This window comes from Platalea leucorodia (genome assembly GCF_965183815.1).
Source record: "Platalea leucorodia genome assembly, chromosome: 2".
Lineage (NCBI taxonomy): Eukaryota > Metazoa > Chordata > Aves > Pelecaniformes > Threskiornithidae > Platalea > Platalea leucorodia.
Window position 1 is genome coordinate 98043623 of NC_138824.1, and position 25432 is coordinate 98069054.

The 25432-nt window shown below is 40.1% G+C and overlaps 1 protein-coding gene across 1 annotated transcript in view; it reads left to right on the plus strand.

Annotated features, from left to right (window-relative positions):
- DSCAM (DS cell adhesion molecule) overlaps positions 1 to 25432 on the plus strand; it is a gene marked incomplete at both ends in the record, with an annotated part of 474219 nt that overhangs the window by 289465 nt on the left and 159322 nt on the right. The window contains 5 exons of the mRNA XM_082337939.1: positions 1623 to 1901; positions 4148 to 4423; positions 6945 to 7241; positions 8061 to 8336; positions 21307 to 21585. Coding sequence (XP_082194065.1) covers positions 1623 to 1901; positions 4148 to 4423; positions 6945 to 7241; positions 8061 to 8336; positions 21307 to 21585 — 1407 coding nt within the window. The remainder of the gene's footprint in view (positions 1 to 1622; positions 1902 to 4147; positions 4424 to 6944; positions 7242 to 8060; positions 8337 to 21306; positions 21586 to 25432) is intronic.

Genomic DNA, 25432 nt, shown 5'->3' on the forward strand with positions numbered 1-25432 from the left:
GGCTAATCAAATAGTCAAATTGACATTGGCCATCCCAATAGCATCCTGGCAGATTGTGCTTTCACTAAGCCAGACATAAACAGCATGGCAAGCTCAAAAATATAACCCATCTTGATGCCAAATATGGACCTTGAGGGTACTGATGCATGCAAAATTATTTGTTTAACTACTGGCTCACACGTTTCTAATGAGACAGACAGTAAGTTGCTGTAAACTGAATGTGGTTTTGCCTTCAGTGGCTCAACTTTTTGCTGGCACCTACAGAGCAGAAAAACCTCTGCAGTCGTCTTTCATTTAACTTGGCATTTGGGGTTTTATCTAGATATTCACATAAAATTTACTTAGCCTATTTGTTTACTATCAGAATTTTAGTTTCTGGATTGATAGTATAACTTGCACAGTGCCTCTAGCTATTTGGTCTCAAGTGTACCCTCCCAGATGTGGCTGCAGTTCATGAAGGTCTGTCTAAACTGATTTTAAACTAACTAGCTCAGGTACTGATTACACTATTGCATGAGTAGCTTGAATTCAGCATGAACTGCTCCTTTAATTTCTCCAGGAACCTGCTGCAGCTACCCTGCGAGCAGTACTTGAGCTAGCTAAGTCAAAGACCACTTGAAAATGTCAAAATTGTTGCTATCACACCTACACCCAGGCAACTATGATGTAGATATACCCAAAAAGAGATCGGTGTGTCAGGTTAGGAGTAAAAGGAGGTGATCAGCATGCGGAGTTTCTTTGTGAGACAGAAGTCTTAGCAAAGTGGATGCATGTGATGAGAAAATACATAGATGAATATTTGTTGATTTATTGTTCAGTATTTATGTTGCAATAGCTCTAGGATGGGCTTCCATCATGCTGCACAAAACTGTAAATCATATCAGCTTCTTCCTCCAAAAGTTTTCAAACTTAAAAAGCCGAAATCACAAGAGTACTATTTCTCATGGCGTACATGCACCTCTGGTGAAGGCATTCTGCCAAACTTTTGTGAGATATATAAATATATGCCAAGTGCTACACAAGTGTGTTGATCTGAGAGTTGCTTTTCTCAGGAAGTTGAGGACAGAAAGTTTGAGTATTAAGTTGTATGTTGGTCTTGTCATGTTAAGTTCTTTTTCTAGAGAAGAAGAAAAGGCTCCTCTGTCAGTTAGACTGCAGATAGAAATGCCTGTGTCTTTGCCCATTTCTGTCCTGACAAGGGAATAAATCGCTCCTTTAATTCAAAGCCTTTAGACCACCGAGAAGCATGGAGAATGTGTTAGCTTCATTCTAGTTGAATAGTGCAGGGATAACAGTAACAACTGTTAAGACAACACATTTCTGGCTCTCCATTCCTCTGATAGGGGACATAAAGGATGACCAGAGAAATGGTTGCCACCTGGAAAAAATCCAGTGAGAGGATTTCCAAGTAGTCATGAGATGCTTCAGTAGCACATGCTGCTGGATCCCAGCCACCACTACGGAGATATTACAGACTGATGGCAGGGTCACAGTAGCAAACTGTAGTACATAAAACACTGGGGTAGTGAGTCAAAAAATTCAGGAGAAAAAATATTGGCATATTGCTTAGTGAATGAAAGAATTTTAATGCTCCCATTGAAAACTGCTGTTTGTTCTTTCAGATCCAGCGAATTCAGCTCCGTCTATTCTAGATGGGTTTGACCACCGTAAAGCCATGGCAGGACAGCGAGTGGAGCTGCCTTGCAAAGCATCAGGGCACCCCGCACCAAAGTATCGTTGGCTGAAGGACAATGTTCCCTGGGAGCCTGACAGCAGGTTTCGGCAGACAGTTACAGGTCTGCTGATCGAGAACACGCGTCCCTCGGACTCAGGCAACTACATCTGTGAGGTGTGGAACAACTATGGGACTGCCGAGGTGATAGGGCGACTGTATGTAAAACGTAAGTCCTGGACTGAGTTAAGCTCTCAGGTGACTTCTTGCCTGGGTGTTTGCATCAGGGAAGATGTTGCCGTATCTTCCTGTACCTTCCGGTTTGTTACTTTACCTTAGCAATGCTCAAACTTCTCCAAGTTGTGGAACAACAGAAAGTAGGCTCTGTAGAGGTGAGTTCGTTGGACAATTAAACGATCAGAAGTGCAAATAGATGCAATTTATAATGTAGCTATATAATTTATCACATGGAGGATATGTAATTTAGAAGCTTGAATTGGATGCTTAAAAAGAAATTGCAAATGTTCTCATGAATAAAGCTGCCAAACTCTCATTGCCATGACTCATGCTGTTCAGTAATATTGAATACTCATACCTCCCCTCAGTTGAGTATTCATGTGTGAATATTCTGAATGTTTCACAAATTCTACAAAGATAATTATTACTCAGAAGCACTGCACTGGAAAAGTGTTATTCTTCTATTGTTAAAAAAAATTATTTCCTGGAACAGAAATAATGCTTTGTGAACTAACATTTCCACCTATACAGCATGACTAGCAAATTGAAAAGGGAGAAGTCTGTGAACAGTTCAGGCCATGAAAATGTCTTCAGAAATAATTACATATAATGTATTTGGGCAAAATAAAACTGAGATCAAAGATCAGTAATTTGTGAATTATAACAGAGGAGCTTTCTTTTAAACGTGTTCATAAAAATTAGTTGAATTCAGTCTGTGTTGTATGATACAGAGTCAAAACTTCCAGAGACCTGATGCAATGGTATCACTAGTGTTACTGAAAGTATCCCCAAGCACTGGTGATACTTTTTACTTATGGACTCAGTGATCAAACAGCCAGTAGTTATCTTGTGGATCAGGTTGGCAGGAAGCAACAGCTGGGCAAAGGAGTTTTACCCTCCTCTGCAATGGAGGATGTGGTTCAATTTCTTGCATCATCATGGCTCTGAGATGTTGGTGGTGCACTTGAGTGTGTCTATTTTGTTTAATGGGTCATTGGCAGTTTTGAGCCTTTGTGGTCTTTTGGATAGGTAAATTGAGATGTTCAGTAACTTGTAACATGCATATAAGCACAGATTAACTGTTGCTCTGGACCATTGTAGAGGAAAGGTCTGTTTGTTACATACATGTCTGTGATCCAGAATGACTGGGGCCACTGACCTGTGTGGTTTTTTTCCAGGCCTCTGTTCCCAATGAGCCACTAAAAATTTATTCTATACGTGTTTATAAAACGTTCTGTAAAGTGAATGAGTTAGTTGAGGACATTTTTATATACAAGCATGTGTATAAATGTGTGCGTATGCATGTATGCAAGCTGGTAAAAAAAATAAATAGGTTGGTATGTATTTTGTATCAGAGATGGTATTGCTGTTTATAGTAGTCCCTTACCTTTATTAGGAAATCAAATCAAAATATGCAAAGCATGAGATGAGATCTGCATTCCGTAATCCTAGTAACTATTAGGTGGCAGGATAGATTGTTATCCTCACATTTATGTTTATGACTTTTTTCCAATACTGTTCATCTTTTTTTTTTTTTTTTTACAATATAAAACTTGCATTACCTATCTCCTACTATTTTTTAAGGCTGATTTGAAAATACTGTAGTCTTCCCCATGTTGAAGCAGAAAATTTAGTGAGCCCACTCACAGAAACACTTAAATGTGGACAGATCCTACAGATGTCTATGCATGCACCTATATTAACATTTTAGTGCGGATCTTCTACTCTTAAAAGCTAATCTTTTGGTTATTGACATTTACTGCGCTTATTCACATCAGGGAGTGGTTTTGAAATATGTGAACCTGGTTCCTTTTGCATGAAATTAAACCAGAAGATGGGTTTCAGGCACCTAATTCATTGGTTCAAATGTGCACACTGAACTAATCTGAAGTAATGTCCTACCCTCCCAAAACATGTGTGGTGTCATTGTTAGGCCCTCAGCACCAGCTCAGTAGATCTGTTCCTACTGTTCATTTAGGCACGGTCTAGAGGATTATATCACATGTTAAGTAGGTTATGCCTATAGATCTATGTTTTGTGTCATGGATGTTGGTGGCCAAAATGCTTGTTTAGAGCAAACACAGTCGTGTTTTTTGTTTGTGGGTTTTTTTTTTTTTAGAAGGGTATGGTTTTTATTGTCCTCCCTAATTGAGAATTAATTTGTTACTTGCACATAAATGCACGTGCATACTTAATGTTCTCTATTTCCCTCTCCCTTATTTTGATTTAAATCTTCAGAACCACTAAAAGCCACGATTAGCCCGCGGAAAGTAAAAAGCAGTGTTGGTAGTCAAGTGTCCTTGTCCTGCAGTGTGACGGGAACTGAGGACCAGGAGCTCTCCTGGTATCGTAATGGTGAAGTCATCAACCCTGGTAACAACGTCCGGATCACTGGCATCAACCGGGAGAACCTTATTATGGATGGCATGGCCAAGAGTGATGGTGGGGCTTACCAGTGCTTTGTGCGCAAGGACAAGATGTCTGCTCAAGACTATGTTCAGGTGGTACTAGAAGGTCAGTCACTACCTGTTTAGCTATTCTGGTGTCCATAATGTATATGTCATCTTTGTGTCATTGTTGTAAAGTGAGGGATAGTGAACCCCAGACAGGAGAAGAGGGTACTCAGGAACTGTCAGTTCCTGGGTTTATTGTGCCCCACTCTGAGCAAAAACTAATGGAATGAAAGAATTGATTTGAAAACCAAAATCCCTCCTGAGCAGTCCTTTCCGTCTCTTTTTTTTTTTTTTTCTTGGGAGGGTGGGTGGTGGTGGTGGTGCTGATTTTTGACATTAGCTTTCAGCAGGCTGTGAGAGAAGAGGTCTCTATTCAACTCCAAATATCTCCTTCTGGGCATGTCTTTTCTGGTTGGGTGTATTGGCTGAAAGCTTGGACATCATCTTAACTAACTGACACAATGTTCCACATGATAATCAAGTGAGGAAAGTAATCAATTTGTACAGAGCCAGTTCACTAATGAGGCTGTAGTGCAGTCGTGGCATGGACACTATTTTTAGAGTCTTTATAGAAAAAGAAGAGATTACCTGCTTGGACAGAGTTACCTCGGCAACCATCTCCCGTGACTAAGAAAGCCTAAAAAGCATATTGATAATCTATCATGATGTCGAGAGAGTGCAGGTTATCAGAGAGCAACAGCAGGAAAGATTTCAAAGACACTCAGGTCTCACTGGGAAAATAATGTCTGCTTTCATCTCCAAAAAAAGCCTGTCACTTGAATTAAAAAAAAGAGGAGGCGTGGCAGCAGAGGTACATAGTGTGCTCACTCACATTTTATTGGTCCTGTGTCAACTTTCTTTCAGGATAAAAAAAGCATTTTTTCATTGCTGTTGTTTTCTTTTCTGAGGGATGACAGTATCTAACACACAGCAAAGGAAAGGAAGAAAGTCAGAGATGAAAATAAATAAATAAATTAGAACTCTGTCACATAACCAATGGGACAGAAATGAAAGGGAGAGGGGGGAAGAGGAGAAAATTATGAAATCGAATCAAATGCTCCTCCAGGGATGCTGAGGTCTTACAGCAGCCTGAGAGTGGCAGTGCCTTATGTTTTTGACTATGGGGCAAGCAAGGGAATTATGCAGCCCTGTTTTTAATTCTGCTATGACTTAGCATGTTTTGTGGGAAGTCTTGCATACATCATACCAGTTCCCTCAGTTTCCTGGGTAAGGTTGCACTGAAATTGCAATGTAAGAATTGTCGTTTCTAGGGGAGTCACCATAGTTTAAGCCTCCCAAACATATGGGTAACACGTAGCAGAGTGTACATGAAGAGGCTGTATATAGTGTGCACAAACAAATAGTGCATCACACAGATCCTGAGACTTGTCAGTCCTGTCCTGACACCCTCTGTACTGTGCAACACTGAAAGGAGTTGTCCTTAAAGAGCTTCATGTACAAGGTGAGTTTTCAAGTGTCTTTGGCCCCTCTCTAGGTAATGAGGTGCCTTTTCCTACTGTTTCTTGCAGGCACAAATGCTGTAGGAACACTACAGGTTACTTAGCCACTTGGCTCTTTAAAACCAGACAGTAGCCTACAGCACTGTTGTCCGAACATGGGACTGGATTTGCTTCCTGTGTTCTGCATACTGCCCTTGGTGTGTGGTCTTTTGCTCTCAATTGCACTGAAATTCCTTCTAGATACAACTTTGAAAGTATGATTTTCAAAGGAGAACAAACATGCATTGCATGATCTCAGAAAACACTTCCTAACTAATAGCAGATTGTTGGCACTCCTAAATGTTACCCAGCCGAACTCTCTGGATAGGTGGTTTTTAAATCCTGGTTCCTACTTACAATCTCAAAGTTTCTGTCTCCATCCATTCTCTTTATTCACTTGCCTGGTAGAGGCTGAGTAAATTGTGACACAGATCACAAGAGAAAGCATTTGAATGCTCTAATTTCAGAGGAATATTTATCTGTAGCATAAAATGACAACAGAAAGAAATTGGCATCACTGCTGTTACTGGCAATCTGTATTCAGAAAAGCTTAATTTAATACTTTTCTAAATGGGGTATTGTGGGTCAGGACTAAACTGCATTGGCACAGCTGTGTGAAATTAGCCTATGCAAGTTATGCCTGGCTCTTGCCAACAGGATTCATCCTTAGCTTTCCAAGGAGCTGAAATCTATCAGGAACAGAAAAATTCTGAATGTGTTGAGGTTTTGCTGAGCGTCTTCTGTGATGAACTGTGTATGGCTTTAACACTTTTCTGCAAGAACCTGTCAGTTCATATGGCTGTGCAGAGCCCTGGTCCATCTATTCAAGTGCTTTTTCTTCAGCAGAGTCAGTACCAGCTTTCTTAGAAGATGAAAAAGAAACCTGCAGTAAGCAAAGGATCATTTAAGTACTCTACTACCAAAATTTGTTTCCTTCTCTCAATAATTACATTTACATCCTGGAACACAATTGTTTGCATCGCTTCTAAAAAAGATCTTGGCTCATGTGATAGTCTCCAGGATAGAGGGATCAAGTTTTACACCATGTAAGTACTGTTCTCCTGCTTTTCTTTCCCTTGGCAGATGGAACTCCCAAAATAATTTCTGCCTTCAGTGAGAAAGTGGTGAGTCCGGGAGAGCCAGTCTCCCTTATGTGCAACGTGAAGGGGACTCCTCTGCCTACAATCACTTGGACACTGGATGAAGATCCCATTGTGAAGGATGGCAGTCATCGTATCAGCCAGATTATCACCTCCGAAGGCAACGTGGTCAGTTACCTGAATATCTCTAACACTCAGGTCCGAGATGGTGGAGTTTATCGCTGTACTGCCAACAACTCTGCTGGAGTCGTCCTGTACCAGGCTCGAATAAACGTAAGAGGTGCTTGTCAAATCAGCTCCTCAAAAAAACACACATAACTCATTGTAGTGGAGAAGAAGATTGTTGCATGTGATGAAATGAGTCTTGGAATGCCAAAACCAACTTACTGTTTTTCCTCTCCTTTTCTTCCCCCCTCTCTTTTCCCACCTTGCCTCTCCAGCCCCACCTAGAAAGTGTATGGTATGGTTAAATGTTGGAAGAACCCTTTGGCTTGTGTTCTATAGTCTATTTTTCCTATACTCATCTCTATTGGTTCAGAGTTTCTTTACTTTAGTCCTGCTGTGCATGTTTTTTTTTTTTCTTTTCCTTTACTCCTTTACTTGTCCATCATTCACTGTAATTATTCATATATAGAGTACTTTAGCTTGCATTTCTAGCTCTACATGGCATAATACCCATCCTCATGGTATTATACTTTATATACATAAAAAAAAAAAAAAGGCTAACTTTGTCAGTGTTCTCTTGTGTAACAGGATTCTAGCTTTGTATCAGTTTTAGTATTTCACATTAATTAAATCATCCTCAGCCTTTTAATTTGTAATGCAGCAAAGATTTTATCAGGCAAGTGTTGGATAATGCAAACACATACCCTCACATAATTAGTATGTATGCTGCAGGGTGAGGAAAAACTAGAGCATATAAAGATTAGGGAAACTGCTTAAGTAGCTCTTAAAAGCAAAAACTGTCAAATGCTAAGAAGTGTGTCAGCCGCATCTGTAAATGTCGTTAACATTTGTATATTCAGAAAAATTATATGCATGTTTCCTCAAGCAAATGTCCCTTTAAATTGTTTTCAAGAGTTTCTTTTTACCTTTCTAGGGCCAGCAAGCATTCGACCAATGAAGAACATCACAGCAATAGCTGGACGGGACACCTACATCCACTGTCGTGTGATAGGCTACCCATATTACTCCATCAAGTGGTACAAGAACTCTAACCTGCTACCATTTAACCATCGCCAAGTGGCATTTGAGAACAACGGGACGCTGAAGCTTTCAGATGTGCAGAAGGAAGTAGACGAGGGCGAATACACGTGCAATGTCCTCGTTCAACCCCAGCTGTCCACCAGTCAGAGTGTGCATGTGACAGTAAAAGGTGAGGTCGACTCGGAAAACTAGAGCCAAGCTAATGGCTGTGTCTTTTATAGAAACACAGAATTGCATACATAGGATTGTGCTGGCAGTTAGATAATGAGCACTTAAGAAGGTTAATCCAGATTTGTGTTTATTTTTAATGATGACATAAATGCTAATCAGTCACTGTGTCTTGTTCTCTTGACTTTTAACCTCCTTCATTCAACTTGCAAAGTATTGCTTTCTAAGTGGAAGCCTTGCAGAAGCAAGCTTTCTATGAGCAGTTTTCACTACAACTAAGGCAGTAGATTAATGTTTTGTCACCTGAGTTTTACTGGTGACTGTTTCTCTGCTGGATGACAAAGTTCACATTTTCATTAGCCAGTGACTTTCCAGCTTTTAAAAAATAAGATGAGAATTTTAATGTATGTGTTTCTGCCAATAAGCAGAGACAGGAACTGAAAGCATTAACCTTTCTTCCCTCTTATTAGTGTGCTTTTCTGGGTGTTCTTGATGCTTAGAAAGGTAGCACTGTAAATAAATGTGACTTAAAAATCTAACAGGATGCTTAATCTATTCAAATAGTCTCAACCAAGGATGTTCAGACGGACCTGAAAGACTTTGGCAATAGATGAGAATAGGAATTTTTTAGCATTGTGTTCTGACTGTTCTGATATTGGCAATGTTAAGACCTATTCACAAGGACACAAAAGACAGAAAACCTGATTGCAGTAGCACCTAGTTTTGAGCACTGGTGCCACTAAATAGTGCACTTCATGTGAACCTGTAGGAAGAATGGGGTGTAATTTCACTGTTCCTGAAGTCCTTAGAAACCTTTCCTAGGCACTTTTTTTTTTTTTTTTTTTTTTTTGGGGGGGGGGGGGGGGGAGGCAGGGGGGGAAGGAAGGTAGGTTGATTTCCATATCTGTTCTCAGATATGATACAGAGAACACTAAGGGAAAATGAGTTTGTTACAGACATCTGATCTTTTAACTCCTTTCTGTTCTGTTTGTTTAGCCCTTTCTTGTTTTCAGTCTGGAGTGATGTAATTGCTAATTATTTCAAGAGGTTAGAGGATTAACTTTAAGCCACTAGCAATTTGGACTCTGAAAGGCATGACATCTCATACACCTGAGCCCATCAGGGGCACTGGTCACACCCTGTGACAGAAAAGCTAATGTCACTATTTCTTTTCATGTACGTGGTATGTTGCTTGACATTACAGTAATATCCCGGATCTATTGATGCAGTTTAGGAACTGAATGCCAAATTAGTAGTTGCGTTGCTGCTGCGCTAACAGTTCACCATGGTAAATCTGATGGGCAGTGCTGCCTCTTAAATGATACTGTTCTTCAAATGAGTATCAAAATGAATGTAGCCAGACAAAAAAATATCCAGCAGTCTATCCTTACAGCTTGGGAATTTAGATCATGCTAGCTGGTACCTCAGGTGCAATACTGGTTTGGGTTTTTTTTTTTCCATTAAGTTACAATTTCAAACTTGACAATTCCTCCCCCGGAAAGCAGATTGCCAGCTCTATCAATTTTGATTGAACTGTAGCTTTTATCAGTGATTTGACTTCCTTGAAGGTGTTCTACTGTATTTCTGGATATTCAGCTGCCAGGGTCATTGGCTGGTCAGAAATCTCAAACAGTGACTGCATGTACTCTCAATAACTTACTTAAACATGTGGGATATTTGAAGAGCGCCAGTGGGCTGAGCTGCCCTGCACCTGTGATACGGCCTCATCCTGCATGTGCTCCATAAGGCAGATGCATTGGAGCAGTGCAAGTTGCAGTGTGAAAAGTGATCCTTGGCACATGCAAAGCAGATGTGTCAGTGTGGCTCATACCTATTGATCTGGAGTTGCCAAAGTTGGCTACAGAGTGCCCTAGGTACTTCAGCATGCCCTGGCCTTGACAAGATTTTTTTATTTAAAAAAAGGTTAATATCCTGTCCTCCTAAGCTAAGCCCAAAATGTCAAAGGTGAGCTTTATATGTCAGACCTGAACAATTATCAAGGTTCTGCTGTTGTAGCTGGAGGTCAGCATTGCCACAGTGTCTTTTTAGATGGCTATGTATTGTTTTCTTCTGTAACTACATAGTGATTTTATCTATCTAACATATTAGCAGAGAGTCAAAAGTGGCCTGTTGCTTCAAAATATTAATGCTTTTGCTGTCTTTTCATTTTATAGATTCCAAAGTTAATGTGATGAGTTTTCAGGCACTTGCGTGTGATTCTGAGAAATATGAGATATGGCCCAGCTTGCATACTAGAGGCTTAAAGTACTCTGAAATATGACATTATAAGGGGGGTTAATATCAGCGCCTAAATGTCCTTATTTATAGTTCAGCTTCTTATACCATCAGTGTTCTTATTTATTCTCCAGAGAAACACAGGGAGAATTATAGCCCATCTTCAACATCATGGGTCCTTTGGCTTGTTCTCATTTCTGCTACAAGCTTCCTGGGTGACCTCAAACCAGTCATCTGAAGGGTGATTCAGAATAGATGATACTTAATGAGCTGTTACTTGGTATTTTGTTTCCTTTGTGTTCTGTTCTGAAGACATAATTATCAATTTCCTCATGAGCTTTTCCGAGATGATAATCTCTGTGGTATCAAAGTGTTTTAGAAACAATGCATTCATTTTCAAACCCCACCTGGATGATCAGGACCGCTTTGGCAAATGGCAACTGAGGCACAGACTGAACTTAAAAGTATGCACAAATTTTTGCATGTTCAATTTCAGAATCCTACAGCTTGATTTTTCCAGTTCACCTGCTGTTATATAGCATTTATATGTTCAAAGCTCTGCTCCCATTGAAATGAAGTTGTTTCTGAGAGTTCCTTTTCCTTTGTCAGATCAGTTACATCACCCAGCTTAGCAACCCCCTGGGAAAGACAGATTTAAGTCATTTAATTAGCATTATCTGAGAGATCTGTGGCAAAGGTGAATATAGAATTTGGCTCTACAGGGCAGCATTTATCTGCATTATGCATACAACTGGCGTTTCTTGTCTGCAGTCCTCAATGCCATTTACTGCCCACTTTCCAAACTCTCCAGTACATGAAGCATCCTCATTCTGTCTTGAATGAGGATTTGCTAAAAGCAGCATCCAAATAAAGATATGCAACAGCATGAGCATATAATTAAATACAAGAGGGCTGCCCATTCTGTAGAGTATTTTGAGATTTACAAACATCCAAATGAAAGCAAAATCTTGAGGACGTTCTTTGGAAGTCACTGTAAGATCTCAGGCAGGAGAACAGAAAGTTACTTGACAATAACTTCAAAATTAAATCCTGGCTGCCAGAGAACCCAAGAGTGGGGCTTATAGAGCCTTGCTGTGCAGCCTCCCACCTGGCAGGCTGTCAGGAAGCCAAAAGCTTGGGACCTGGGCACTTATGTGCTATCCAACCTTAGGCCAGCTACTTCTTTGCATTGCTGATCAGAAGAATCAATTAGACACTACATGAAATTAGCTGTCCCATTTTTTAGGAATAACTGGTGCCCTTGTCTGCATAACTACCTACTCCAGAGCTCTGCAGACTCCAAATAACCCTGTCCCACAGAGATGTGGCATGCCACCCCCCCACCATCCTTTGCCTGCTCCTTGTCTCTGTCCCAAAATCTGGATCTTGGAAGCTAGCAGCCCCATAAGCTGTTTTCTGGGAGCTGAGTGGATAAGCTGGCAGGAAAATATGCAGGTCTCTGCTTGGCAGACATAGCTCTGTTGGAACCGTGTCTGAGTCCTAATGGAGCTTTTTGGAAATCAAGCCATCCTGGCATTATTTTTTTATATTTAGACAAACAAATTGGCCAGTTCTGAGTTCTGACAAAAAGCCATGAAAACTACCCACCCTGTAATGCATACCTAACAGGGGGTAGAATACAACTGTACTTACATACTTAATTTCGGGTATTTTATACCTGTTGACCACTTGCCTTGGCAACTGTAATAATACCCTTTCAATGTGTTTTGCTTTGGCCTGTGTTAAATGCAATTTTCTTTTTAGCTTTTTTGTAAAGTAAACTGAACCCCCTTTCCTCCTGCTCCTGCAAAGTGGAAACAGTAGTTACTGACATCCTCAGAAGTAATCATTGAGATTAGCCTTGCTAAGGATACTGCATAGGTGCTTGCCAAGAACAGAATTATTCTTAGCAGCACCAGTTTCTTACTCTGTATTTGGCCCAGCTCTAGTGGATTGCCAGTGGGGTTCATATACATCTGCCAATGGCAGAGGACTGTTGCAGTCAGTCATCCTAAGGAGAAGAATATTCTGTAGAAGATGTAGAGTTTTGCGTTCATTCCTCCTAAGTATGACTTGTCCTCCTCAGTTTTCTCCAGCTCATCCTTGCCCAAGTCCTGGCTCTTCTGCTCTGGGTTCCAAAACCAGTTTGTCCTCCATGTCTTTCCCATCTCAGTCCTCATTTCCTCGGCGCCTTGTTCTCATGACTCAAAACTAGTCTTCCCTTTGAGAGCTCCCAACCTTCCTCCCAGCCTCCAGATACAATCTTCTCTTTCTTCCAGTCTTCTCTTCCCCCTCTCCACTGGGTTTCAGTCTGTCTCCCCTTCACATGGATCTTCATTCACTGTCAATGTTGTACCTCACCCCACTGCTTCCTTGTCCCAGTCTCACATCCCCAGCTAGTTTCCCAACTCCACTTTACCAACCCGCATTACCTCTGCAATCCCACCGCAAGCCTACTCCCAACATCTGACTTGTCCCCACTGCCCCTAAATCCATTACTATAATTGGATTTTGTTGTCCTGGACACTGCTTTGAGTTTCTGCTTCATTGCTTGCTGCTGCTATCTACATGCTCAGCAATGCAGGCTGGTTCCCCACTCTGGTCCCTTGGCCCCCACATCTCCTTTCTTTCTCTTTTCATTGAAATAACTTTTTTCATGCTTCCTGGGCCCAGCATTGGCAGCTGTATGAGCACTAGAGAGACAAATCTCTCCGCTTTGATTTCTGACATCCCACCAAACTGCACCTGCCCCATGTGGCTGGAACTGACTCAGTCACTGAAGGTAGTGCTAGGATGTGTTCACTGCTCCTCAAAGCCTGGGAGCTCTTAGCTGTTAGTCGCTGGAAAAATGTCTTCTAAGGATGTGATAACTGTGGGGGTTTTCTCTGTTTAATTACTTGATTTTGCTCAGACTGCAAAAGTTGAGAACCCTTGTGATGACTTTTCATAGGGACAGCAAGAATATCTGATGCTAGTGCCATCACCTGCTGAACTTGAAATCCATGCTGCTGATCATGGGGCAGGTGGGACTTCTCAGATTGTCACAGTGCCTTTTTTTTTTTTTTTTTTTTTTTGCTTTTTGCTTTTGTGGTAGGATCAATATACACTGCATCCCTGTTTTTCCACCCTTCCAGCTTATTCTTGGAAATGGCCAAACAGTTGTAGCTGAAACTTTCCAGCTGAAATGACTCAGCCTGAGGCGGACACCTGGCCTGGAAAAATACTATCCAAACAAAAGTCAGACTGCAAGCAAACGAATATAGTCTTACAATGAGAAGTGTTAGCAAACAAAGAAAGAGGTTATATTACCCACCCCATCTGTAAGTTTCATGTTTCCGTTGAAAAACAACCCTTCAAGTGGCAAGATGGTTAAATAATAATAATAGCATCTCTTCTATAGCACTTTAGTAGATCTCAAAGCATTTTAAAAACAGGAGTCATTATCTCAATTTTTTTTTTTATTATGTAATTTATAGTAATAGTTTTCTGAGCTACAGTATAAGCCATCAGTAGTAAGTGATGATTTTCTTTTCATCAGTCTCATGGGACACGCTTCTCATGTAAACAGCCTGCTGCTATTCACACTTCTCTGACAGAAATTAATTGAAAAAGAAGCCTCTGAGAGGGAAGGGTGCAGCATCATTAAAATAGAAAGTGTGGTGTTCAAAAGGCCTGTTTCTGGTCTTGCAGAGCTTATATATCTCATTCATTTAGAAGGCTTCTCATCACGTTATGCCAAAGTGATAGCACTTCACCTGTTCTGAACCATGTAAAAGAATTGTACCAGCCTGTTTCTTTTTAGAAAATAAGCAAACCAAACAGGGGCTATATCTAAATAACTTCGTTGCAACTATTTGAATAGATTCTCCTCATCTTTCCTGGGAAGTATCTAGCTTTTTCCAATATATAAAATGTTACTGGTGGATTTGCATTGCAGATCACTTCAGGGAGGGCTGGTTTAGATAGTGAAAAATATGCAGGCACAAAAGGGAAAAAAACATCAGGGGAAATCTTTCAAGGGTTCTTGAGACCATGGTGCATGCTGTCATCAAACAATCTGCTGATCTGTTTATGCTTCGGTTTGTGGTGTGGATTATGGCAAGTGCAAGTTGAGTTTCATGCAGTTATCTAAGACGTAACTTCTTATCTGTCCTACTGACTGAACATTGACAATAATTTGAGTCAAAAAAAAACTTCTGGTCTTGACATCCTTCAGATACTTCTTTCATTATATCACTTTCTGCCCTTCTTTCACTCTCCTATCCAGTACCTTTTTTGAATCCATCCAAGCTTGTTGCAACTTACTCAGGAAGAAATATTCAGATCTCTCCAAGCCACTGGAGCTGTCACATGCAGGAATCATGCAAGGGCCATGCAGTGAGAATGGATGAGAATGTCCAGTTGTGCAAAAGATCCTGCAAAAATCCATGTAACAGTCATTCTCAGGTCACGTAATGGGCATAGGGACTTGTTATGGGGAGCAAGCAGTGGCAGTACTCTGATTTAAGGGAACATGCACTTTGATAGTGATACCTCCCATATGAGAACCCCAGCATCTAACCCATAGAAGCACCTGAAGAAAAGACTAAGAGAGTCTGGTATTCAATATGTGAGACTTGACAAGTCTGTGTAAATTTTTTGCCATTCAACAACTCAAGGTTAGCCTTGCATTAAAATAGCTGACTTATATTATTTAAAAGCTCACAAGTGTCATGTGGATGCTCTAGTTAAATGTCTTATTTTATAGCATTACACTTCTAATATACTATACTCCTAATGACTTCACTTCTGACACTGCAGAAAATGGTCACCCAAAAATGTATGTTAAAGTTGTTTCATTACTATCCTAGTTTTCACGATAAGGAATTAATATGTAAAAATATAAAACTCTTCATTAAATCTGAAATAAAACTCACTGGTTTTCTGCACAGCCTTATATCTTTCAAACACAATTTAAGTTGGTGTATGGATGTATTTATTTATGAATTATGTGAACAATATAAAATGAACCTTAATACTTGAGTAAGAGCCTCAGCTAGAGGAGTTCAGGACTATCTGTATATTATGCTTAGGTTTATCAAAAGCTAGCCCTCTTCTCTGTCTTACAATGCAGATTTATTTACTTTGGGTTTAGAAGGTGGCAAGTTCTTGCTCTTTTTTATACGTATTTTATCAATTATATTTTAAATACTTATATATTAGTTAAAATTGCTCTTAAAATTTTAAGCACTTTACTGCATCAAGTTAGTGTGAGCTATTAGCAGTGTGTGTGTAAGTACACATAGTACGTATATATAGAAAGTGAGACTGTGGGTGCACATGATAGTGCAGGTCTGGAGTATGCTGGCCTAATTTCAAATCAATGTGTATAATACATAGCATGCAAAAAAAAAGACAGTATCAACCCCGTGGAAACAGAAGGGTGATATAAAATCAGCTGCTTATATACAGTCCTGGGATAAAGGTGAAAGGGAAGCTAGTGTGAAATCAAACTACTCACAGGAATGATTTTTCAGAGGCAGAGATCATTCCATTAAAGTCCTCTCATCTAAATCTGGAACCTTTGGCTCTAGTGATTTAGTTGGTTTCAACTTTTCACAGTGTTACTTGAGGACAAAGATCACTTTAGATCATGTAGGGGCTAAACAAGGGCAATAGTTCTGGACCAGGTTCCAAAAGCATAATAAAAATAACTAGTAAGTGTCTCCAGATACCTAGCCTACAAGTGAGGCTTTTTATCAGGCAGCACTTTAACAATAAAGGTAACTGCCTGTTGTGTTAATACACTCTTGCAGCTGCTATCTTATCTTCAAATCAAGAACGTTTTCTCTTTTAAAAAATAAACAGCAAATGCATCCCCTTGGGCAGGGAGCTGAGCTTCCCACCATCCTAGGTTTGCAGGGTGCTTCATATGATAAGGGCATGCATTTTTCCCTCACAATGGAGGCTGAAAGGAGGTGGTTTGATAGATGGATGAGACATGACATAAAAGCACACTTGGTTTCTACACAACGTTTTACATCCTCTCTTACTTTGGAGGAGCTCTCAGAACAACATCAGGGAGCCTGTGAGCTACCAGTGTTGCGTTGCAGGAAAGGGGAGTGGGGACTAAGATGAAGGATGAAGCCTCTCTCATCAGCTCCCCCTAGAAAAACACACCACAGCATTTGCTCTGCCACACTCAGCGACAGCTCCCGATAAATACCACAGCTTGTTGTGGTAAGATTTTGAAGATGTTTGAATGCAGGCTTAATTTTGGTAACTAATGAACATACAAGTAGAGGGAAATGTGCAATAACAGAGGCATTACAGGGATTAGTTTGGTTCCTTTTTTTTTTTTTTTCCCCCAATGCATACACTTAGAAAGGCCCAAAGAATATAATGGCATTCCCTCTTTTCAAGACAGGTAGCAACAAGGGAGTAGGGTATGAGGCTTGGCTCAATAAATGTTGTAGTTTGATGAATGACATGCCCTAATGATAAGGCTCAGTACATACAAGAAAGAAGCAGAAGAATCCACTGCTTCAGCGACTGTATGCAATTGCTCAGACCATCATCCACAAGGGATGGAGCTGTTTAGGAGAAACAATCGATGGCTGAGAAAACTTGAAAATTACTAGGCTGTGGCTAGGGTTTGTGCAGAGACAAGACAGTTTTGGCTTTTGCACTCCCAGTGCATGAAGTCTAGGGTCACACAGCTGCCGTAAGAGGCTATGCAGTTTTGTGGTTATTACTTTGCATCAATCAGTGGACCTGTGTTGTGAGTATACATTGCAAAAGGTATTTTATATTGTAGGCACGGCTCCTGCAACAGTGTTGTTGCAAGAAAATCCATTAGGGAACCATTTCTAATGATAAAGCAGAGGACGACTTTCATTTTACTATGCAGAGCCACAGGAGAGGAACACCATGTTCACAAGGCTGCTGCAGGAGACAGGCTATCTGCAGAATACTCTGTTTTAGTGAATCATCTCAGCAGTTTCTTCCAACATAACTCCCATGGAACGGAGGGCAAGAAATTAAGGATGTTCCTCTGCTAATGGAGAGCAGCATGGAAGCCCTCCTTGCCCTCCTTTACAGTAATCTCCCAGAGGTACAGAAGACCTTGCTAGGGCACAAAAACATAATTTAAATCTTCCCGCATTAGCACTAATGAGGCTGGCCCATGCTCCTCTTCTTAAATAGACACTTAATTCAAGCACTCATCAATAAAGAATTCCCAAGATATTGTGCTTCATTGCATGAAGCTGAGATTTTCACTCTTTGCCTGTTGCAGGTAGAGGAAGAAATATCCCTTCCACGTACACAAGCACACATACACATACAGCCCTCTCTCCATGCAGTTTACATATAACATCTTATATATAAAACAGCATAATTTAACAAAAAAATCAAATACAAGCTCTGAAGTATGGTCAAACTAAAGCTACCTCTAGGGAGGGAAAATACTTCAAGGTGTGTTGAAGTATTTTAAACACATTTTAAATCTGTCTGTCGTACTGTAACTTTTCTCTCTCAGAGTTAAAGTAGTATACATCCCTCTTTTGTTTTGTTTTTGTGTTTTGGTTTGTTTTTTGGTTTTTTTTTTTTTTGTGCTGTTTGACAATGATACAGCTTTAGTTTACAAAAAAATAACCCACATGCTGGATAATCAAGCTTGATATTTTCTTCTGTCAGGAATATACATCAACTTTTTACTGCAGAGATAGATGTAGTTAGAGAAACAGAGAGATGGCAACATTTGTATTTCAGAATTTGCCTGACTTCAGGTATGCTTTATTCTATGTTTTTAATAAGTGATTTTTTGTGGTTTTTTCCTTCTTCAAACTATAAGGAAGAAAATTTATCTGCAATGTTAGGTTGCTAGGAACTGCCTTTATCAGCCCAAACTGGTAAATACTGTAGCTGAAAAACATTCTTCAATACTTCAAAGTTATCACTAGACTATTTACTTTTTTTTTTTAGTACTGATTTTAAATTACACATTGGTTTTTAAAATAAGCTCCTTGTCAGGACTGCAAGATGCTGCAGGTTGAATATACATTATAATTTATGAAGCAGAAATAAATGTTGGTTTCCTCTGTATCTTAAAAACCTGAGCAGAGGGAAAATGTGCTGTCTATAAATATTTTAGCCAATTTCTGAAATGCTCTGCAGGCTGCTACTTAAATTTTAGAGCTGGTAAATGCAGCCTTGCAAATCAGTGTTTTCTGAAAAATACTTCAATGTGACCTAATGATCTTGCTCCCTGTTTTCTTCATCAGGGAGATGGAGAGTGAAGATGCACATAATAATCCTTTAGCAATATGTTGTCTGACTTTTGATATCATTTTGTCCATGAAAGATTGGTTCAAATTTGTTACACACTCAGCAGAAAATACAGAGGCAATTTGCCATCCTGTTGTGAATTTTAGCTTATTTTTCAGCAATGATGCCTGAGACTAAGAGAAGGGTTTGAGCAGAAATGTGTTAGCCAACACAGTAAGGGAGGAACTTGGCATTTAGCAGATATTTGCACTCATCAAGGGGAAAGGTTATGTCAAAACCTTTTGACAGTCTCATTCTAAAAATTTCTCATTCCCACTTATATTATAAACTGCTTGTCAATAAATGCTAAGAGAAATTTGGCCTTTTTCTGCTGATGTACCAAGAACCTGAAATCTCTCATGTGAATGTGCTAGCTGCGCTAAGGTAATTAGAAGAGGCAGGCAGACATTTTGCCTCACTTTGTGACACTGGGTCCCCAAGAGAAAAAGCAGTTAATTTCCAGTGCCCAAAGTTCAAATAAACACAGTAATTTATACTGAGTTTCTTTTTTCTGTATGCTTGATCTACCAGATTTTCAAAATGCAACAGGACAGGTTTTAGCAATTTGAGAGACGGCAGTCAGGAAAAGACATTACGATGTGTGAGAAAATTTGATTGCAGCGGCACTTCTCACAACCGCAGACAGCAAGCTGCTCTTTGAAGAAGTCAGGGAAAGCCTGTAAGGATGAGTTGTGGTACCCTGTGCCTGATGTTACCTCTCTGTGGCAGCTGCGCACGGTCATAACTTCTCCTCATCAAACGGCATCACGGCTATGCCAGAAACAGTGGAGTTAGTATCTGATTTGTGCAGCATGATATGCATATACACAAGCATTTGAACATGCCTTTGAACGACACCTTTGCCCTTTGGGGGTTCGGTATCACTTCCTTAATGATAAACTTTCTTACTCCTGATGGAAGAGCAGCCAACATGTGCAATGATCAAAAGAAATGCATTGAACTACCATAGTAATGGTCACAAATACTTATCCCTGCATCCCAGAAACAGGACACTGGCAAATATGCTGCTGGGGAAGTCAATGGGCTGGTATACATTGCAACCACTTTGAAGAGGTTTTTTGCTTCTTTCCTGCTTCAATTCTGGGGAAAACACAGCCTTAGATTTGCTAAAGGGAGAAAGGACAAAAGAAATACAATTAGATAAAGCCATCAGCTCCATTTTCTTCTGAAGCTAGCAAATATACAGCAGTATAAGTGTTCTGCTTTGAGTATTGTTCAATCTTTCCTGTTAAAAATGTTCAAATGTACTAGAGAGTATATACAAGTAATCTCTCAGGCAAGAATAGGAAAATGCACTCCTATGTCTAAGGTACATAACCTCTAGGAGCCTTCTCTTTTGATAGATGAGTATTTGAGTACTGCTTGCAAAGTTGGTTTTATAGTCTTTTCTGGAGTGATTGATAGAAACCTATCTTAGATCAATGCCCTGGCTGTTAGAGTGCTCCCCTGAGAAGGGGAGAAGATGGCAGTTCCTTCATCTGGATAGGTATTTGATTCACAATTTACCAAATTGTTAGTAAATGTTCCAATGACAACCCGGAGAAAGTGAGGCACCCCCGTTAATTCCTGCTTTGTTTATTGAATCCAAGCCACTGTTTCCTGTGTTTTTATTAAAAATACCTGAAAACAAAATGTTTTCTAAGAAGTGGAATTCTTCTCTATGATAGAAAATAAGAGCATTTCTTTCATGGTTTTTGGTTCAGCTATAGAATAATAAGTAAAAAAAAGAAAAGAAAGAAAAAAAGATTTTCCAAGCAAAATATGCTTAGCAGGAATTAAATGCCAGCTTGAGAGTTTATGCCTTGTACTGGCCCTCTGTTTAGAAATCAGTTTTAGCTTAATTTGCTGTCCTACAAGTACTGTATATGCCTTTCACTTCATACCTCTACCCAATCTTATTGAGAATTGTGACTTGACACACTAAGAATTAAATGCCAGGAGTAGTTAGAGAAGCTTACACTTCCTTTCATCACGTCCCAGAGGCAAAGCTGGAGCCTCTTCCAGGTTTATTCTGTGACCCTGAGCAAGGCTCTCGCACGAGATCCTGAAAGCTGCCGAGCCCTTCCTGGACTGTCCAGGCAATCCCGCTGCTGAAAGTCCTGGTCAGTCACGAGATGGCAGTGTGATTTCTTGAAGAGGTGCTCAATACTCTTGCAGGAATCTGCCAGTGGTGTCTGGTGTCTCTAGAAGCCAGGGATTTCACTGCTTGTGATCTCTGCTTATGCATTGGGTAGTCAAGAAAAAAGAAGGTATTTGCAAAAGGTGTGATTTTTTTTTTAGCTAAACAATGCTCTATGGCTGTCGAAGGTGTTGATTTTACATGTTCAGTACAGCACATCTGTTCCATTATGTTATTCTCAGTAATGAAACTGTAACTGCAATAGCTCCTCTTTCCTCTTCTGTTTCAGTTCCGCCTTTTATTCAGCCTTTTGAGTTCCCACGGTTCTCCATCGGGCAGCGAGTCTTCATTCCCTGCGTGGTGGTCTCTGGTGATTTGCCCATTACAATCACCTGGCAGAAGGATGGCAGGCCGATCCCAGCTAGCCTCGGGGTGACAATTGACAACATCGACTTCACCAGCTCCTTAAGGATTTCTAATCTTTCGCTGATGCACAATGGGAATTATACCTGTATAGCTAGAAATGATGCAGCAGCTGTGGAGCACCAAAGCCAATTAATTGTGAGAGGTAAGTAGATGTAATTAGTTTGAAGGGCACCAATTAAGCAGAATTCATCAGTATTTTGTAATGGCATCTGTTTGATGGGAAGTACAAAAAAGAGGAAAATATGGTAATCCCTCTCTTCATAACACAGAGCACACAGAGCAATGAAGTACAGAAACGAATATGAGATTTTCTATCTAAAAGTCTTGAAATTAATCAACAACACTGGAGTGCACAGGGTGGATGGGGGAGCCACAGGACTGACTTCCTGGAAAATTTTGTGAGGTACAAGCTCATTCATTGGGATCAAGCATTTGAAATGGTATCAAATTCCTCTCTGTTATTGTTTTAGTCTGATTATCTCCATTTTTGATTTAGATCCACCTCTCACATAACATTATGTCAATAAAAAAGCAAAGCATTGATGTTGACTTCACAGGGAAAAGACTCTTCCCTGTTACCATGTTGTTCTTTTTCTTATTTGTGTTTATTACACAATTAGCATGATTCATTTGCTTATGCTTACTTCACAACATTTTGCCTTGAAATAGAGGTGAATATAGTTTCAGTAATGAAACATTTTATGTGGAAAAGACCTTTTAGAGAGATACCTTGCCTTCAATAGCTTTTACTTTTCAAGTCACACCTTAGCCAAGTTCCCTAGAGGTTATGCCTTGTGATCCATTTTCAAACTTACTGTGCAAAACTTCAACAAAAGTAAATTGCTTCCTTTTTTTTTTTTGTGAAAGTTTTTCAAAGTGTTTTAGATTTTCATTTTTTAAAAATAAGACAGTTATACTCTTCCCTCTCCACCATCTCCCACTTGCTGTCAAGCCATTAGACTCCACAGAGAAAGAGGTTACATACTGTAATACTGCAAGTGACCCTGGTTATTTCTCCCTATTGCAGATCACTACATCTTATATCCCTGTCTGTAAGTTTACCAAGACAAGTCTTAAAACCACTGAGGGTTTTTTGCCATCTTTTTGACACTTCTTTTCCTCCCTCAAAAACTCATTTGAAGCAAAACTTTCCGAACAGCTCTTTCTTTTAAGTCAAATCTTCCTACTGTCCTAGGACTACCCTTAATGGATTATTCCCTAGTTTTCCACTAATAGAATGTGTATGCTTATTTTCTTAATGCTAGTATTACCAAAACTCAGCAGCAAATAGGTCCATTGCTTTTTCACTAGTTTTGGTATGAATATTACTTTAATGATTTAAAAAAATTCACTGCTTTTAATCTTGTATTATTCAGTAAAGATTACTTTACCGATCTATCCAGTAATTCCTAAATTAAGTGTCTTAATTAACTACATGCATTTAATTATTCTTTTTCTAAGCTGTTCTGTTAGTTTTTAACCCTATCCATCATTATAATAGTAAAAGACTTTCCTCACCTTCTCTTTTCCTGAAGAAGGGAAAGTTGACAACCTCCCATCACAACGGACAGTCCACTGGCTATGTCTGCCCTCCGCAGAAATGCTGCATCTAAAACCAGTTGAGATCGTACCTGATTTGCAGTTATACTCAGTCCTTGAAGTAATGAGAATGAATCAACTCTGTACAGGTTCCTATAGGTATTTCATCAAAACAGGGATGGTAGGATGACCTCCAGAAAAAAAAAGAAAAAAAAAAAAGTTGACATAGGTAGTACTACTGAAAACTGTCTCTCTGCAAACACTGTCTATCCTTTTTTCAGCACTGAGATCTATGAGGCTGTAACAGCTCAAGTGAGCCCATGTGTAGTGATTTCTGCTCTGTGCCCCACTGATCCAGGCAAGCCCTGCCTTCTCCTAATGGCATCCCTGCTCTCCCTGCCTTGCCTGGACTGCCGCATCCCTGCCTTCTACTGTTGGTGGGAAATTCCTCTTCTGGCAAGCACCTGGCTGGCCTGACCTCTGTTCCTTGGACATGTCTGCCTCTTGCTGCCTTGTTTGGCATTAATTTGTTTTCTCTCCTTGTCTGGGGGAGGAGTGCTGGGGAGTCTGCTCTTGCACCCCTTTCATGCCGCTGACACAAACACCTCCATTTTCCCCTTGCGTGCTGCTGCTCTAACTGCACCTCCTGATGAGGCCTCTGCCCCAGCAATGAGATGACAGCTATTGGGCGTGTGTACCGAAAGGGCATCCTTATAAACCCATGGGCATGATAGAGGGTAGCTTTTCACTTTGTTTTACTCAGAGGCTTGGAGCCTCTGGAGTCCTAGTCCTGCAACTTTTTGGGAGGTTACGAGACCTACTTCATTCTTCCCCTCCTGCTTATCTTTCTGCCCAGCTAGTGCTCTGCAGCAGCCTCCTTTAAGCCTCTCTCCTCTCTTCTATTCTCTCTCTATGTCAATTTAAATGGTAATATCTTAATCAGTTTTGCATATGCATCTGGGATAATAGTTCTCACTCAGAGGGACAGGGGAAAATTAATATGATGTTTGACCTGAATTTTCTGCAAAAACGCTGAACTGACCTCTTTCCCTTATATTGAACTGCTTCAACTGTCTCATTCCACATAGGTCAGAAAACAGCCAGCCATCAGAGGGTTGGTCACTGCTCATCTGCGTCCAACCTGACCTATACACATTTAAGTAGAGACTTGCGTTCTTGCTGTCCGTTTCTTCTTCAGGCTTGCTGTTCCCTCCTCATCTTTTTGTTCATAGGTGCTATATAACTGAAACATAATATTTTTCTAAATCAACTAAGCATTTTTTCTCCAAATAAAGGAAGAAGAAATGGTGCTTAAACTCCTCTTGTTTCTAATCCACATTGTGTGATGGTTTCTCAGTGGTGTGCTTTGAACTTAAATGTTGGCTTTCCTAAATGTCAGGGGATGTGTTCAGGGAATAGCTTATTTATTGGAAGCGTGTGCATTTTGATATGAGAGTAGACAGGTAATGGGAGAGGAAAGCAAAGGGAAATACCACTGTTCCCCACAAAGTTCCTTTTTCCTTATCTATACTTTCATTGTATTTGTTTTAAAAGTAGACTTAAAAACAATGAAGGCTATCATGTTTCCAAAATAAGTGGGAGTCCATATCATTTTACAGTACATGGGTAGACTTAGAAGTAGAGTCTAAATTCCTAAGATGAATGAAGAAACACAGGCCAACTGCTTGTTGCTACATTTGAACTACTAGTGAGTACACAAACTTCTGCCAAATCCATACAGCCACATAAATTCTTCAGCTTTACAACTTGAGATTTTTTCCCTCAATATTTTCTCTGTCAGATAGCATGTATCTGCTATTTTTTAGCATTCATATTTTTCTGTTAAGTTTTAAGTTTGCTAAATTTCCTATATTCTTCCTACAAATATTATTTTTCATATCTAAGCTGCACTGCCATTTTGCCAGGAGTATTAAATGGCAAAAGAAAAACAAGTACTGATCTCTTAAAATCAGTGGGCACCTTATGGTAAATCTTCACTGCTGTTCCCATTATTTTGTGCTCTATAAAAGCAACCAAGTGGCAATAAGGAGTCCTAAAAATAGCTGGCCAGCAAGGCTGGATTTTCCCTGCCTTAAATATCAGAGGAAGATGACCAGCTTCCACAGAGCTTCCTTGCAGAGCATCACATAGGAGATGGAAGGCACCTGCTGAGAGAAAGAAAGTGAGAGGAGAAAGCTTTTGAGCAGCTGTGCAGCCCTGGGTAAGAAGATCTTAGGGCAATCTCGGTTCTCTCTGCCACAGGTTTCTTGGTGAGGACATGGAAATGAGACAATCACATGCTCTGGGCAGAGATCTGTCAGTGCTGCTCTCTACAATTTATTAGCCAATTTCAGACAACTCAGAAGAGGGGAAAATGCCTCCAGTGAAGCTGAAAGCCTAAAAACTTAATGAAAAGAGGTGATTGATTGATTAGAAACACCTTTACTGAG